General features: G+C 36.0%; 3 protein-coding genes across 3 annotated transcripts; all 3 read right to left on the bottom strand.

Moving 5' to 3' along the window:
• Nucleotides 1-607: 607 nt before the first annotated feature.
• Nucleotides 608-9,267, bottom strand: Polr2A (RNA polymerase II subunit RpII215). Its single transcript, XM_089696470.1, has 7 exons — nt 9,136-9,267; nt 8,561-8,830; nt 8,171-8,477; nt 6,258-6,549; nt 2,712-6,139; nt 2,378-2,569; nt 608-2,198 (listed from the first exon to the last, which is right to left on the bottom strand). Exons 1-7 carry the CDS (start codon nt 9,214-9,216, stop codon nt 1,078-1,080), a joined length of 5,691 nt encoding a protein of 1,896 aa, XP_089552596.1. The 5' UTR covers nt 9,217-9,267; the 3' UTR covers nt 608-1,077.
• A 1,445-nt stretch (nt 9,268-10,712) lies between these two features.
• Nucleotides 10,713-12,444, bottom strand: RFeSP (Rieske iron-sulfur protein). The gene is made up of 2 exons (XM_089696469.1): nt 12,205-12,444; nt 10,713-12,062 (listed from the first exon to the last, which is right to left on the bottom strand). The coding sequence occupies exon 2, from the start codon at nt 11,736-11,738 to the stop codon at nt 10,929-10,931; it is 810 nt and encodes a 269-aa protein (XP_089552595.1). The 5' UTR covers nt 11,739-12,062; nt 12,205-12,444; the 3' UTR covers nt 10,713-10,928.
• Nucleotides 12,445-12,579: 135 nt separating this feature from the next.
• Nucleotides 12,580-17,844, bottom strand: ari-2 (E3 ubiquitin-protein ligase ari-2). The gene is made up of 8 exons (XM_089696468.1): nt 17,513-17,844; nt 17,187-17,433; nt 16,662-16,837; nt 15,618-15,803; nt 15,188-15,373; nt 14,815-14,931; nt 13,098-13,250; nt 12,580-12,905 (listed from the first exon to the last, which is right to left on the bottom strand). Exons 1-8 carry the CDS (start codon nt 17,732-17,734, stop codon nt 12,735-12,737), a joined length of 1,458 nt encoding a protein of 485 aa, XP_089552594.1. The 5' UTR covers nt 17,735-17,844; the 3' UTR covers nt 12,580-12,734.
• Between the last annotated feature and the right edge of the window lie 753 nt (nt 17,845-18,597).

The raw sequence follows: 18,597 nt of genomic DNA, 5'->3' as shown, positions 1-18,597 counted from the left end.
CGTAATATTCATTTCTATGCGCACTGTGCGGTCTGCGGTAGCCGCATCGCAGTGCGCATAGAAATGAATATTACGTACATAATTGTGCTTGCGGTCAGCCGGACGGCTACCCGCAATGCGGCTACCCGCATAGTGCGTATACGCTCTTACAATAGGTTAATTTTTTTGCTCACAAATAAGATTTATTCCATTGAATATTTAATTCATATTATTATGTACTTAGAATGATATTAAACTGTACAACACTGCAGTGGGCTTTTTTATGATACTATAGTGTTTTTCTCTACCTATCCTTTCCTGTTATAATATATTTCTAGTATAAATCAATACATAACCTGTTCAAAAGCTGAACAAGATTTTAAATAATAATAAAAAACAGGATGAAATCAAAGATATTATTCAATTAGTATGAACCAATTAACCAATCACATAGACAAGACACATTTCAAAAATTGAAACTGCCACTGCTTATAGATATAGAAGTGTTATCCATGTTGCCGAATGCAGCCCTATTACTATACATATTGGTATTGATGATTAAAAATATTTTTTATTTCGGAATTATATAACAAACCAAGAACAAAGTTTAAAAAAAAACAAAACAAGATCCATTATTACAAATTCTTTATTTTGAAACACGTACTAATTAACATTTATTTTTATGGCCTAATAAGTAATAACTAATAATGGTTACAGTCATAACCACTGTGTGTTTATTCAGAGTACATTTTAGATATTTTTATAACTTGTCAAGAGATTTTGTATTTTTTTTTTTATTCAAAATAGATCAAATTATTTTATAATTCCTTAAAATATAACAAAAGTAATACTTATAAATAATTATGATTATCATGACGATCTTTATTCATCGAGTAATTATTATTACAGGGAAATGGCAACCAGAAGCTGATAACTTTGGGAGCGGGAAAAATGGTGTCATAAAGTCCTTGTGAATATTACTCAATATTGTACATGAAACTTACTCTATATAATGAAAAAGTAAAAATACCCAAATAACAATAAAATATTTGTGTGCTTAGTGTCATATTTTTAACTAACTTAAAATATTTTTCAAGTTTAATCATCACCATCATCATATGTAGGCGATGTAGGTGTAAAAGTAGGAGAAGTAGGAGAATATGATGAAGGACCGCCCGATGACGGCGAGTAAGCGGGAGATAGCGGGGAATAATTGTGAGAAGTGGGCGTGAATGTGGGCGACGTCGGGGAATACTTGGTGGAAGATGGCGAGTAGCCTGGCGACGAATAGTTCGGCGACGAAGGCGAGTAGTTTGGAGATGACGGTGAATAATGAGTACTGCCAGAGTGCTGCGGGGAAGATGGAGAATAAGCTGGACTCGGTGAATATTGTGGACTCGTGGGAGAATATTGGGGGCTCGAATAAGTCGGGCTTCCTCCCGATAAGGAAGGAGATGTCGGCGAATACTTTGGAGACGGCGGTGAGTACTTCGGAGAGGACGGTGAGTAGCTGGGCGAGGTCGGGGAATACTGTGGCGATGTAGGAGAGTACGAGTGACTCGTAGGCGAATATGCCGGAGAAGCCGGCGTGTAATTGGGTGACGATGGAGAATAGCTGTGCGATGCCGGACTGTACACCGGGCCGTTAGGGGAGTAGCTAGGAGACGACGGAGAGTAAGCGGGAGACGTGGGCGAGTACACCCTGCTCGTAGGGGAGAAAGACGGACTTGTCGGCGAATAAGACGAACTGGTCGGCGAGTAGCTCGGTGATGTCGGCGAATAACTGGGCGATGTGGGTGAGTACGCCGGACTGGTAGGTGAATAACTCGGCGACGTCGGCGAATAGCTCGGCGAAGTCGGTGAATAGGACGGCGACGTCGGCGAATAGCCCGGAGAAGTGGGAGAATAACTGGGTGAGGTCGGGGTGTAGATCGGCGAGGTCGGGGAGTAGTGCGTCGACGTGGGCGAGTAGGACGGGCTCGTGGGAGAGTAGTTTTGTGACGTAGGCGTGAGGCTGGGCGAAGCGCCGACGTATATGGGGCTGGTGGGGGAGTAAGATGGCGAAGCTCCCGCGGGAGACGCGTACGGGGAGAGCGGAGCGCCGGGGGAGCCGGGCGAGCCGGGCTGCGGAGACCACGCGCTGTACGACGGGGACATGCCCGACGCGTCCGATGCGCCCGATGGTGAAAATGATGGCCCCGGTGTCATGCTGCTGCCGACTGAAAACAATAACATTAGTTATTAATATATGTTCATTTATTGATTTATCAAGTTATACCTTCAGATTGTAAGGAAAATTAAAAATAAAATGTTTATATTTACGTTAATATGTTAACAAAAGCATTAAGTGAGTGAGTTAACTACTTATTTTAAATACATGAAAGAAAATATATTTTACCTTGACCAGGAGACCAAACGCTGCTTCCATATCCGGGCGTGTTTTGATTTGACCATGGAGTCATCAAGGGAGTCATGGAAGGTGTACCAACTCCAAAGAACATTCCACCGCCGACTCCCATACCAACACCGAGACCGCCCATCTCCATTCCATGTTTACATTTCTCAGCATCAAGCAATAAATCAAAGCATCCTAAAATAAATGGTTTATAATTATTAATCTGACATATTAAAACAAGTAAAACATTATAATATGATGTTTTAAAAGATATGAGATAACTTTATTATAATTAAATTTCTGTTTGAATATAAAATAAAATAAAAATATCATTTACCTGTTCCCATTCTTGGAAGTTGTCCCATAATGATGTTTTCCGATACTCCTCTCATAGGATCCACCTCAGCATGGCTTGCTGCATCTAATAGTACATCTACTGTTTCCTCAAAAGAACATCTCATCAAGGCGCCAGTGTCTTGTCTGTTAATACCGTGACGTGTGATAGCCATAAGATGACCTTTAGCTGTCATTACGTCACAAAGCAAAGCCAAGTGGCGATAGTTTACGTATAGACCGTAAAATTGTAACACGGCGTTCATTTCTTTCTCCACGGATTTACGTACAGCCTCTATACCCAAAACTTGGAAAATTTCACAAATATCGTTACTGAATGTCCTCACTGGATCTACATCACGTTCAGAAAGTACTTTCATTAGAGATGTTCCGTCAGTTTCCAACAACCATTCGGCGATGGCTTTAAATTCACCCTGTTCCGTAATAATAATACGTTTTTTAGCTTCAGTCTGTGGTAAATGCATGTACACTTTTGCAATGGCTTCAATACCCTGCAGTGTCATGTCAGAAAGCATATTAGCCTCTATACATCTCAGGAACATATCATCTTCCATCTTATCAACGGTTTCCTCGTCATTATCCTGGAATTTGCTTTCTTCGTTGTTCATAATCCTTATACGAAGTACCAGCTTTTCAGCGTTATCGTCATTGAAAATACAATTCAGATCATCACCAAAACCAGCATTTATTTTTTCTGCAATCTGTTCCATAGTAAGTTTTTTATCAGTCATCCTTTTACGATCTAATTCAATACGTAATAACCAAGGTGAAATTTTAGTGGGATCAAAATCAGGCATTTCATAGTACACATTAACAAACTCTTGATCTTCAGCAATAACAGTGTTTTGTGGGTCTGGATCATAGTAAATAGCAGTATTCGCAGTGACTTTTCGCAGTGTCGTATGTTCAAGTCGGCATAGAACGTTCTTAGCCTTTTCAGCATCTCTGGCTGCACCACCAGTAAGGAAAACGGTTAGGGAGGGAGCTTTAGGTTTCTTGGAAATATTGATAATTTCCTTAAGACGTGGCACACCAAGAGTTACGTTTTTGGATGACACACCAGCAAAGTGGAAAGTATTCAATGTCATCTGTGTAGCTGGTTCTCCTAAAGATTGAGCAGCTAAAGCTCCAACCATTTCACCAGGATTTACTTGTGCTTGTTGGAAACGAGTTTCTATTTCTCCTATCAACCATTCAAATGCTTCAGTTGAAAGCCTATAATCTTCTGACACAAATTTGGTACACAAAGTAGACCTTACAAGACATTGGAATAGCAATGTGGCATTCTCATTGGCTTGCTTAGAAAGTCTATCTTCACCAGCCACAATTACACACTTCTTTAATAAATCTTTTACACCCTGAATTACTTTTATGGGACTCAGGTCAGTAGGTGATCTTTTGTTGATATGGAAAATTTTTTGGACATTCCAAATCATTCTTCTGAAATTACAAGGCAATACAACTTTAGATTCGCCACTTGGGAAAATTTCACGTAACACTTGTCTATCTTTGCCTAATTGATCCCATTCACTTTCTAAATCAGCAATAACATAGCCCGATTCTGTAAGTTCTTTAATGATATCTTCACTGAAAATTCTCTTGAGGTATCTTTCATTGGTTGGGTCGAATTTGAACTTCTTTTCAAAAGCTTTATTAGACAATTTGATAGTTGGTAGATTTTGAAACTCTACTGTTTCACCAGCTAATCCGTCTTCACCATAACGCAATTGGATAAGTTGCCCAACTGAATTACGAACTGTGCCATCATAATGAACCATTACAGACTCCATAGCCTTTATAAGACGACGTTGAATATAACCAGTTTCAGCTGTTTTTACAGCAGTATCGATAAGACCCTCACGACCACCCATAGCGTGGAAATAAAACTCTGATGGCGTCAAGCCAGCAAGATATGAATTTTCTACAAATCCTCTGGATTCTGGACCGTAATCATCTTTGATGAAATGTGGCAACGTTCTTTTACGAAAACCAAATGGTATTCGTTTACCTTCAACGTTTTGTTGTCCTACACAAGCAATAACCTGAGAGATGTTAATATTGGATCCTTTAGAACCAGACACCACCATAGCTTTGAGATTGTTGTACTCAGTTAGAGACTTTTTAGCTGAACCACCAGTTTTGTCACGGGCATCGTTCAATATGCGATTCACTTGATTTTCGAAAGTCTGCCTTAATGTATTACCAGGCGTAGGCTCCAACTCCATATTATGCGCTTTTTGAATAACCTCTATTACATCGTCTTTGGCTTTAACGATTGCACGTTGGATTTCTTGGTATGTTTGAGGATCAGCAATAGTGTCTCCTATACCAATGGAGTGACCTTCCAGAAGTAGCCAGTTGTTGATTACTGTTTGAATATTACCATAGAAACGGCCAGCAGTTTCGTGGCCTAACTCCAACATGCAAATATGTAAAAGTGAACCAGCAGAAGCACCCAAAGACTTTTTACACAAAATACCCATTAGCAACTCTCCATGTTCAACAACAACTTTTGTATCCCCTGGTGAAATCCATTTGTATGGGCCATCATCTTCCTCATCAGGATGAGTGGAATGTGTTCGAACCATGTTTACGTTTCCAGGAATAATTAAAGTGAAAATTTGTTTACCAGTCCAAAGTGGTGTTGGTTTCAATATACAAGGTTGTGGAATTTTACCATCCCATGTGGGTAAGAACATGAGAAGGTTCATAACTTGTTCTTTGGTAAGGAAGACATCTCTTTTTGTCATTTTTCTTACAGCTGTTAAGGTATCTTGTACAATACCCATGACAGGCTTATTGGCTTGTGGGGTAATAATCTGTCTGGGTGTTATGTGGATATTCTCAACCTCGGCACGGGTTTCCATTGATTGTGGTACATGAAGATTCATTTCATCTCCATCAAAATCAGCATTATATGGAGATGTACAACTTAAATTCATACGGAATGTTGACCAAGGCAATACTTTAACTCTATGACCCATCATACTCATTTTGTGTAGCGTGGGTTGCCGGTTGAATATCACCAAATCATCGTCTCTTAAATGACGTTCAACTTTATAACCATATTGTAAATGAAGATCTGAAGGTTTTGGATGAAACCTTAAATCAATTCTCTCTCCATTGTCACGAACTATATATTTTGCTCCTGGATACTGTGCATTACCTCTTCTTACAAGTTCCTGCATTCTGTCTATGTTGAAAGGTGTGACTAATTCAGGGAATGTCAAATTTTGAGCTATTGATCTTGGCACACCTACTTGATCAATACGTAAATTGGGATCAGGTGTGATTACAGTTCGCGCTGAAAAGTCGACTCGTTTTCCCATAAGATTCCCTCTAATTCTTCCTTCTTTGCCTTTTAAACGTGCTTTAATAGCTTTAAGTGGTTTTCCGGATTTCTGCATAGCTCTGAAAAATAATCAACATTATTAATATTCAAGAATAAACAAAATATACTCAATAGTCAATACTATGCAGTGATCAAACGAGATTACCAAATATAATTTATTTTACACCACAAACTTACTTTGGCATTCCTGGCATATCATTATCCACAAAAGTAGCAACATGAAATTGTAACATTCTAATATTATCTGCAAGTACGTGGGCTGCAGCTCCAGTCTGTTCATTTCTCATCAGTTCATTGTTAGCTTTAATAATGTCAGCAAGTTTGTGTGTCAAATCATCTTGATTTTTGGCTGATCCAAACATAACAACAGCAGGTCTTACAGATAGTGGTGGAACTGGCAATACAGTTACAATCATCCAATCTGGTCTTGCAAACTTAGGATCCATACCAAGGATAAAGGATTCTTCATCTACAAAGAAACAATTGAAAAAAACACATCAGTATACATGATGAGAAATGTCAATAAACTATGCTGTATTAAGAAATTGATAATGTAACTAATACCATTATGTAAAAAATAAATGAATAAACAAAATCTATATCAGTTATGAATCAAAGATCTTGATTAGGTAAAAGTAGCAAGGCAAATAATTTAGATCTGAATCATTGAACTACTTGGTCAACCATTATATTAACTGTATGTACCTACTTTATATCTACAATAATATTGGTATTTCTTTGTTTGTTTGCATATACACACACAAAAAAATACAAAGTGAGTGAATAATGTGTAATTTAGATGTGACTGACTAGATTTTAATTTTTATGAAAATTTTAATCAAATAAATATGTAGCTGCAACATCAGCAAGTCAATCATTTTAATATTTTTTTTTCTATTCTTATTTATATGAAAGAAAGAAAGAAAGAAAAGAAATTTATTGCCAAAAAAAAACAGACAAACATTACACAATTTATCTTAAAATTAGGCAAACGGATAAAGCCTCAGCAAAATGCTGCACAAAAGCAGCGCTGATTTTCAGGCTGTACCGGCGATTGCGGTTCGCCTTAATATTTATAAAGCATTTGAATGCCATAAAACCAAAAATATCAATTTCAACATTTTAATATTATTCAGGTTTAGTAGTTAGGATGGAGCTGGTTAATCTGTGAAACTGCAACATGTAGTGTATATTTTTGCCTTTTCAGTTTATTTTGTTCTACAAATATACACAACTATTATAAAGGCGAAAGTTTGTAAGGATGTATGGATGTTTGTTACTCTTTCACGTAAAAACTACTGAACCGATTACAATGAAATTAAGCACACATATAGAGGGTAACTTGGATTAACACATAGGATAGGTTTTATCCCGGAAATCCCACGGGAACGGGAACTATGCGGGTTTTCCTTTGAAAACGCGGGCGAAGCCGCGGGCGGAAATCTAGTACACAATAATTTTAGGGATAAAAGGTTTTTCATATTTATTGCAATAAACCCAAAAGCTGTCAAAATCATCTTTGTTGAAGCAATTTAAAAATATAATTTGTAGGTATGTAGGGAATGATTTTCTTCATCAGTAGATCAAAATTCAAAATACAGTATATCTATTCATTCAATTTATATTCAACTAGCTGCTCCGTGCGGTTTCACCCCCGTGGCTCAACTCCTGTTGGTCATACCGTGATGATATATAGCCTTCCTCGATAAATGAGCTATCTAACACTGAAAGATTTTTTAAATCAGACCAGTAATTCCCGAGATTAGCGCTTTAACTATAATATTAGTATAGATTTTTCTACTGTACATTCAAAATAATGGTCCTATCATAATCCTAATTAAAATATGATCAAAATTTGGAATTATGTAAAATTCATCATGCAATGAGGCATAATTGTGGTACATATATGTACATAGTCATTATTAAAATAATTAATTAATTATTTATTTCATCTCTATTACTAAAAAATTTAGTAATTCTTGTGCCAATTCCTTGATGTTTCACCTGTATAATATATATGGTATGATTCTTGAATTGAATATAATATAATGTAAGAAAACACTTTTCCCAAATGAAACTCATTTTATTACCTGTAATCTGTTTAAGTATTTCCCAAACTCTTTCTGCCGTAATTGTTATTTTCTTCTCTTGTGTGTCTTCATTAGCATGTTTCCATTCTGCAGTAAGATCCAAACCTTGCCTTCTAATAGATGGCTGGTAGTGACCACAGCCACCATGCCCTGTTCCCCTTTTCCCTTCTTCTCCTTCCTTTCCAATATCCATGTCTTCACCACCCTCACAAATATTTTTACCTTTACATAAGTCATAAACATATGTCAACCGTTTACGAGGCTGACCCTTAGATTTCATAACCACTTCTTTAATTTTTGGATTTGTCTGAAATAAATACATCAACATTATTCCTTTGATATTGTCCAAATTCCAAAAACAAAGTAATTAATATTCAATCACATTATTACCGGGCTGACAAGAAGTTTTGAACAGTAAAAGCAGACACATCTCAAAATTTTTATGGTTTTTGTTATAAATCCAATGTGGAACACTGGCTTTGCCAAGTCTATATGTCCAAAATGACCAGGACATTCAGTCATGTTACCAGCGCAGGTTTGACATCTGGATGTCCTATCAATCACCCCTTGTCGAGGGTCCATGAGGCCACCCAGCTTAGGTCTTCCTCCTTCCATGGTTTCAGGGAAGCGTATGCCCCCTTCTGTAACTGACATCCGTCGCTGCAAAATTTAATATAAATTATTACTGATTTCATCTCAATGATAATAACACTATGATTTTCAAAAATATGCAGTCTATTTTGATATAAATCTAAAATAATGTAAAAAGTTACAAAATTTCGTTATGAATAGAGTATTACAGTTGTTTATGTAGCATTGCAAGGAAAACACGACGCAGGTTCAATAGATAGATTAGATAGAATAATAATTATTAGTTGCACAATATTTTCCCAGACGTAAAAAGGTTTACAATTATTATTTAAACCCAGTCTTAAAGTTCTAAATTACGAATTTATTATACTTACGATTTCATCTGGCGATAATATACCAAACTGTACTCTTTTTACTTGGCGCAAAGGCGCCTTCGAATCACACGTAGTCGCCATTTTGGCGACCTTTCGTGATTGACTATTGACAAACGCGTGAAGACCACAGACGACCACAGAGCATGTAGTGAACCCATAGATAAAATAAAAATAGAATAAATCTATCATTACCACTTTTATTGTTCTGCATCTGTGATCATTATCTATATTTCTGTAAAGGGTAAAAAATCTAATTTAAAATTCTTTAGAATTTTGCACCATATTTTAATAGGTCCTACAGGAATATTACTTAAAAGTTTGCAAATTTTACTAACAGAAGCTACAGACGACATTGCTTTTGATAAAAAACTAACTAATAAAAAAAATGTTGTGTGGTTTTATGAAACCACGGTAAAAGTGAAACTGTTCGAACGGTTCCGAACACTGCTTTGTGTAGCGCATGTCGCGTGACGGTCGGCTGCCGAGTAGGTATGTACCTACTCGGCAGCGATACACGCGACATGCGCTACACAGACCAAAAAGTTTGAGACGATGTAATAAAAGTTTCACTTTAAAATGTGTGCGTGTACTACTGTGGTGTACTAGTATGCAACTTTACAGAAGTACGTCGAATCCATGGACGTATAAAAAAAGACGGACGGTATATCGCCTAAACATTGAGTGAAGCCTAGTAATGGCGGCGAAACATCCATGTGTGTGTGTGCCATGTTGCCATGGCAACAGCTGTCCTGATGACAATGGCGGCTGTATTTTTTTCTATAAATTTTGCCGTTATAATTTTGTCATTAAAACATAAAAGAAATAACTTGCCTCCCTGTGGAATGTAATCCCTTGTGTTTTGTTATTTAAAATTGTACTGTTGCGACACCATTTAACCACGCAAGACGGCATTTTAAATATTTTTTGTGAAACAGTGACGCAGTTTATCAGTCGGTAGTTCACGACGTAATGGCGGCCGACTAGCTTACTATGGTGAGAGTGTGTGCGTGTTTATTGTCTTTACACGATCGCTAGCTTACTATGGTGGCTTCACGTTGTTTGTTCGTAATACGGCGTCCGTCTTTTTTTATACGTCCATGGTCGAATCAAAGATGGCGCGTAATTGAAAAACTTCACGCGTAACCGTAGACATTGGTTTCTCTCAAGGTTTCTCTGTCTACGCGCGTAGCGAAAAAATGTTACATTAAATTTTTTTCCAACATCGATAAAGAAGTTTCACTTCAAAAGTCGTCTAAATTTCATATACATATTATGTACTGAACTACTTCCATGTTTTGCTGATGTGTTTTATTGCGTTACTTTGTAAAAAACAATTATGTGTAGGTCCGTTTCGATGCGGTCTATCTGTTTGGAGAATGCCAGACAAAGGCAATAATAATAATAATCTGACACTACTTTCGTTTTGAGAACCTCCTCCGTTTTTGGGAATGTCGCGGTCGGTTATAAATTAATAATAGGTATTAGGAGGATAATACATAATTGATTTCCATAAGTATTTATAATTATTAATACTTGTATTTCATAGAGTTCTGTTCATTAAAAATAAAAAATATATCGCCATTTAATAATTTTTATTTATATTGAAAGAGTAAATTTTTTATACAAGCTCCATACTCTGGTATAAGAATCCCATACGACTAAGCCAACATTCGATGACCATAATAATTTGATATCTAGGTAAATAAAAAATCTTGAAATATTTTGCATCTATATACAGGTACCTACTATAAAGCCTCCACGAAAAATGCAGGTGTGAAATAAATTCTAAAAATTCACTCTCCAACCAAGACAACATTATCAGAAACGAACCTATAAGAGGGTACTTCTAAATTTAAAGGAGCTGGCCCTTTCCGGGTCCTTCCAGCATTATCATAATGACTGCCATGACACGGGCAGTAGAAACCACCATTATAATCACCAGAATTGGGAACAGGAACACATCCTAAGTGCGTGCAGATACCAATAACGATAAGCCATTCTTGTTTGATCATGCGTTGTTCTGGCGTCTGAGGGTCTCGCAGTACAGAAAGAGGAGTTCCAGCCTCAGCATTGATCTCACTTTCAGTCCTGTGTTTTATGAAGAGAGGTTTCCCTCTCCACTTATAAGATAAACACATTCCTGGTGCAATATTTGATATATCAACCTCAATGGACGCTAGTGCGAGAACATCAGCTGCAGCTGCCATATACGTTACGAAATGAACTAATTCTGATTTTACACCGTACGTAGCACACATCAATCCAAAAAATCCGATTGTATAAGTGATTCCTGGTTTTTTATTACCAGCCCCCCATGTTGTCTTACTAAGATCTTTGAATTCGTTTTTCCTATAATAATCGAAATTTGGAAACTCATTATCACGATGAAGTCGTGGATAGTCTTTCTGAAATCGTACTTGTGTAAACAAGGGGCTGAATTTGAGAGTGTAGCAATAAATTTTCGTACGCCTTTGTGTATAAGATCTTGCTTTATTACATTTATTTTCATTAAAACTCATAGGTGGATGGATTTGCCGACAAAAGGTTTCCCACAATTTCAAATTTCCATAACGTATGAAAGAACCATTTGATAAATAGTTCATTTTTAAAACTGTAAGAAAATTAAATGACAATTTACCAATTACTATAAATCACAGCCACAGATCACAGCTATATTATTTATTTAAGTTGTCAATGGGTAAAAATGTCAGTTTCAAAAAAGATTTAATAATAAAATAAAAATGAAAAAATGATATTATGTATTTTGAAAGTCGTGTTATTTGCACGACTTGTAACCCTACGTTCACACGGTGCCACGATTTGAATCTTATTTTCATCGGATCTAGAAAAAGCAAATGTTGTAGTGGTTCTATTCAAACAGTACATATTGCATTGTCGTATCCGCCTCGTATCGAACTATCGCGATCCTGAGTGTAAGAGCGTATGCGCACTATGCGGTCTGCGGTAGCCGCATCGCAGTGCGCATAGAAATGAATATTACGTACATAATTGTGCTTGCGGTCAGCCGGATGGCTACCCGCAATGCGGCTACCCGCATAGTGCGCATACGCTCTAAGAGCTAGCGCGCAAGAGCAACTTTTGTCTCTGCAACTATTTTGTCTCTCACATCAACTCTATGGGGAGTTGCGTTGCTACGTGCGCGCACTTTCTTACTAGCCCATAGAGTTGATGGGGGAGACAAAATAGTTGGGGAGACAAAAGTTGCTCTTGCGCGCTAGCTCTAAACAGCAACCGGCTCTTTTTTAGCAAGAGCGTGTGTATGCACGCACGTATTGAAGGCAATACAACTGCATCGGATCTTACATTTTGCACTACGACAGAAACCAAGACAGGAACACTCGTCACCGTGTGAACATACCATAATTCAAGAACTATTAAGTGTTTTGTGGTATGTTTTTTAGTTCAATACGAAATAAATTCATAAAGCAGTGAATTATCTATTTTATTGCAAAATCACTTCAATAAATATACTTTGGCAAAACAAAAAATCTAGCATTCACAAATATAGTACAAATGTGCTTCCGCTGTTATATTTATTATTGGTTACTTTAAAAATATTATTTATTTGTGATTTTTTTTTACACTTTACTACTAGTCGCAATATTTGTATGTATATCTAGGAAGTCCTTGAGCAATGTTGTACGTCTTTTTTCTGCGATATCCATTTGATTTTCTAAATCCCCTCTATCTGTTGTTTCTGCCCTTTCAACTTTCCATGAGAGGTTTTCTATTTCAGCCTCCAGTTGTGCCTGCAATTAACCATTTTTTTTAATACATTAAAAGTAATATGTTCTTAAATTAATTTTCAGAATTCAGTTTTCCGGCTAGTTTTGGTTTGAGTCTATCATCAAGCTACAATACAAACAAATAATACATTTTATAATACAAAATAGAAAATTTGTTATTATACAAACAATATATTTTGTAATGATAGAACTAACCTGTTGATACTCAAACAGTTCTTTTCTAGGACCAATATCCATATAATACGCAAATGGATATGTGTATTGTAGTGTATACCGACAGCGTTTTAAGAGTTTAGCCGCATCCCAGAGATATTGCCAATCAATCCAGGTGCCTTCACCTGCCATGACCTGTAAATAAATTTAAATATTTTGCACACTTATACTTGCATTGAAGTGAACCAGTTATATTTTCAATGTATTTTTACATTATTCAATAAAAATAGGTGCAATAATCTTAATATCTTAATCTATATATATAAAACTCAAAGGTGACTGATATAGTGATCCATCAACGCACAGCCCAAACCGCTGGACGTATCGGGCTGAAATTTGGTATGCAGTTAGATGTCATAACGTAGGCGTCCCCTAAGAAAGGATTTTAGAAAATTCATCCCCTAAAGGGGTAAAATAGGGGATAGAAGTTTGTATGAAACTTTTTATTCCTTGGATGTATTTGCATGAAATTTAGCACACATATAGTAATCCAGTCTGTAGGTATTTATGCTCTACAAAAGGTGGCGTAGAAAATGTTTTGAAACGATATTGTTTAGGTATGAAAGGTTAATAAAAATCCAAGTTTTCGACCTTGACGGACCCAGGCGCTAGCCGCCATCTTGAATTAAAGGTGCTAAAATTAGGTTTATTTTAAATAACTTCTCAATTGTTTACTAAATCACAAAAGTGTCTATGAGGGGTTCAAAGAAGACAAAATTACCTACATTTTAAGCATACATGATTATTCTGTAAGTCTTAAAGGTAAAAAGTTACAAGCGACGGAAATAATAATATTTACAGAAATCATATAATTTTAATTTTGTTTAAAAATTGTGCAGCTATCATTTTTTAATTCTTTTTGATGGCCCGGGCTGGTTAATGGTTGCTTCTTCATTATCGTCGCTGAAATTTTTTGTTTCATTGTCTGTATTTTTAGTTTCCAACCATGAAATTTCGTCGTCATCACAGTCTTCGTTATCTATCTGAATCTCTACTGCATTTTCACACAGCTGACCACTACAGAATCCACAAACAATAGAGCTTTTACATTTCCCCACAGACTGGACTATAGAGGGTGACTTGGATAAACACATAGCATAGCTTTTATTCCGGAAATCCCACGGGAACGGGAACTATGCGGGTTTTTCTTTGAGAACGCGGGCGAAGCCGCGGGCGGAAAGCTAGTACTATTATAAAGGCGAAAGTTTGTAAGTATGGAAGTATGGATGTATGGATGTATGGATGTTTTTCTTTCACGTAAAAACTACTGAACCGATTACAATGAAATTTAGCACACATATAGAGGGTAACTTGGATTAACACATAGGATAGGTTTTATCCCGGAAATCCCACGAGAACGGGAACGATGCGGGTTTTCCTTTGAAAACGCGGGCGAAGCCGCGGGCGGAAATCTAGTCTAGTATATTATAAAGGCGAAAGTTTGTAAGTATGGATGTATGAATGTTTGTTACTCTTTCACGTAAAAACTACTGAATGGATTTGAATGAAACTTTACCACAATGTAGCTTATACATCAGAATAACACATAGGATAGGTTTTATCCCGGAAATCCCACGGGAACGGGATCTATGTGGGTTTTCCTCTGAAAACGCGGGCGAAGCCGCGGGCGGAAATCTAGTAAGTCAATAATTTTATCATACAATAAGTTTAGTAGCAAAACACATTAAAATAAACGTACCTTTTGATTGATCCGGCTCTTTAAGCTTGCTAAAGTTTGCTCTTCTAATTTCAGAGATCTAGCATGGTTTTCCCATCTCTCATAATAATGTAAATATTTTTTTAAAGCTTCACGTGCCTTAAATAAGAAATTCATAACTTATTAATTTATATATTCCACGATGAAGAATATTTTTATCAATGTGTTGTTGTCTTGTGACTGTTTTTTTTAATCGTCAATAGGGAAGCGCTCGATTAAAATCTTGCCTGATGATAAGCTAAGATGTTGTTTACGATGGTACACGATTCTCTAGTAGGTACCCTTTTTTTTAGAGAAGCGTGTACTATCGTATATTTTTGTGTAATATGTATTTAATATAAATTACCACGATTACCTGCGCATGTTGACTATCACTTGCCAGATTAGGGTCTTCCTTATAACGGCTGCACTCATAATACTCAGATCCATGGCATTTCCAATCACCTAAACAGACCCAACAAAAGTCATGTCTACACGCGCCGCATTGCATATGATTACATCCCCCATTTTTTTCGATGCATATTTGACATTTAGGGCAGTCCTATGAAATTCAAAAATTATACATCAACAAATTAATAGGAATTGTGAAAAAAGTATCATTAAGTTACAATGTCGTCAGTAAATGAGAAAGACTTTCTTGTCTTTAAAATTGAGAAAAGTAAATTATGCACTTAGGAACAATTTGTATGCCTTTATTGTTACAAATATCCTTAAAATTATTATTAATATTAGATTAAAAAGCTAACTCTTTCTAATTAAATAAATAAAACTACATCTAAGTTTACCTTAGTATGTGCACTGATATAATTTGCTGTTTCCGAATCATCAGCACATTTGGTCAACCAGAGACGTATTGTTACACAGTCTGTAGGTGCGTGATGGGGAGCTCCACATGAGAAACATGTCAATAATTCACAACCTTGGCATTCCACTCGGCGGGCACCTTCACGAACCCATGCTCTGAATATCCACTAGTAATACAGATGATAATATTGTAAATAACAAATTACAGAATCATTATTGACGTGACAACGTCTTATAAATTGGTTTGCCGGGTGACACTTCAAGAAACTGCGTTACGCTCCGCTCACGTTATGCGCTCATAATGAGAGCGAGTGAGAGGCACGCGGGCATGGTTAGCCCGCCTAAGAGCGAGAGAGACAGACATAAAAAGTCGTTGTCACGTAAAACTTTCCGTATATCGACTTTACAGGCAACCAATTTTTTTTTTTTTAATCATAGGCAAATAGATTTCACCATAAACCTTTATGATTGTACTCATTAAAATAATGCATTAATTGAAGGTAGTTGAAATAAAGGTTGTTGAGGATTACAAGGAGTTTAATTTTTTTCATCCCTACCAGGATAGATTTAAATCTTATGGTGTATGAAATAATATGGTTACATTGATATTCCATTGCATAAAAGCATTAATGAACAATTTTATGCTGTTTTAAACTATGTTGGAATTGTAAATTACAATACTATACAATATTTGAATTTATTAAATGTGATCCTTGATAAGGATAACTACTCTAAAACCCTTTTGTATTTGCAATTAATTAATTTTCACATTTTTGTTGATTGCCATTCGCATCAGCTTTATAAAAGGTATTTTTAATACTTCATTATTAAGCATTGATTAAATTACTAATTACAGTAAAACAAATAGTGATTTGTTTTTCAGAGAGCTGCTTATTATTTATTCGACACATTAGCAACTGCGAGCTGCTTATTATTTATTCGACACATTAGCAACTGATGCAACAACACCTTTATATGTAATGGATATATCAATACTTAATATAAAATTATTATATAACAGATACCTGGCAATTAGGACCTGGACAAAATCTCAACTGAGGGTGCGACTTCACATGATCCTTGAACATAAACTGCTGATAACGGTCTCTCAGAGTGGGCTTAGTAACATGTGACAACACAAAATCCTCTGGCGCTCTTACTTCACACTCTTGAGCCATGCATTGTATTGTATTGGATACACCTGATGAACGTGCAAAGATGTTATCAACTTTATATGCAAAATTGTAATTGAAAAGTATAGTTAAAATGTATTTTTATAGGTATATGATTGTGTTTAAAACCATTCCTACATTTTCTGTTTACAGTTAGCAAACTACCTTCATCACAAGCTAACGTAATGAAGAATTTGAAACAAGAAATGTTTTGACTTTATTGAAAAGATAAATTAAAAGCAATGGATTACTTTAAGGTGCAAAAGATGATTTGATGAAATGTATGTAATATGATGTTATAATGGATATAACAATTTTTCGCTTGCAATCATGTTTTATGTATATTACATGTATGTAATAGAAAATATGAAAAACTACCTTGCATAATTTGTACTTCAAAATGCATAGCCCAGCAATCATTGCAAAAGTAATGACCACAAGCTAGTGCACTGAATCTGTGTATGGGAGGTGTATTAGCACATACAGCACAAAGGGAACGACTAGAATTCCCCGGTGTTGAAGGCACACAAGGTTTAACACGACTATAAATTAGTACTTCATTAGCATTTTCCTTATATTTATTAATTATCTCTTGGGCATTCCATCTATAGGCATGCAGCATCACCTGTAAATTGAGATTGTTAAAGTGGGCACTGTGCATATAATATAGGATGAGTATCATTTAATGTTCAACATCTACTAACTTTAGCAAGGGAAGGAGTTATCTGAAGGCTATTACTAAGGAGTTCAATGGATTCATTTAAAAGTTTCTCCACTTCTTCGACTCTCAAGCAAGAGTACAAAAAATATTCCGGATCAGTTTTACTCTGGTCAACGGTTTCCATATCACAATCATCTTGTTCTCCGTAATAATCATAATCGTCACCATCGTTATCCGAATATTCCATGTCCGATTCAGCTGACATTTTGACGCTTATTCTATTATGCCGTTATCAGGATTTGTTTAATACTGTAAGCACTGAAAAAAACAAAGATTAGCTTTTAAATCATAAAGTATTGTAGTTAAATAGAAATTCTAATTTTTACAAAATTATTACATACTTGTTGTTTTTCTAATGAATATGACAATACAGCAGCATAGACTATAAATATAGACAAGTACCAACAAGTACGTAGTACAGATTGGTACAGATTAAAATAAGCCAGAATTACCAGAAATCAAAATGCTATGCAATTCTAATTATTATAAAAGATTTACTCACATGATCTATGCTATTAAAAACCTAAAATATAAATAAACTTAAATGTTATTATTAGTGATAACTAAGATTGTTTTATTAAATATCGATGTGGCGTTTAAAATGTTCTGATTGAAAGCTTTCGAACTTACTTTGGAACGGGTAAAAATCATTCATAGGAGCTATAGAAGTTTTAAAATCGGCTGAGCAGTTTGCGTATTTTATTACTTCTATATTATTATTGTAGTTAATAATTTCTGGGTTAACCATGCAATGCAAACTAATTATTATATTATAGTGAAAGTAAAGAGTAATTATTTATCTATGGAAAATGCACAGAATGGAAATGTTGTACTAGATCTGTGATGGAAATAGTCGATTTTGTTATAAACAGACGTTCGAATTTGGTACGGACCGCACCGTGACCTTGGTGCGCTCCGGACCATATTCGATCATGTGTAAAGTGGTCCGCCGGACATAATTATTATTATTGACGGTACGGTTGGTTCGATGGTTTTTTCATCCGAACTTGGTGCGGACCGTACCAAATTCGCGCGTGTGGACGGGCGATCGCACCGGACAGCGCATTA

The sequence above is a fragment of the Colias philodice genome, chromosome 6 (genome assembly GCF_061535455.1).
Source record: "Colias philodice isolate Cphi_HAF_F1 chromosome 6, ilColPhil1 Martin Lab GWU primary, whole genome shotgun sequence".
Classification (NCBI taxonomy): Eukaryota; Metazoa; Arthropoda; class Insecta; order Lepidoptera; family Pieridae; genus Colias; species Colias philodice.
The sequence above is the reverse complement of the archived record's forward strand: the minus strand, read 5'-3'. Positions and strand labels throughout refer to the sequence as shown.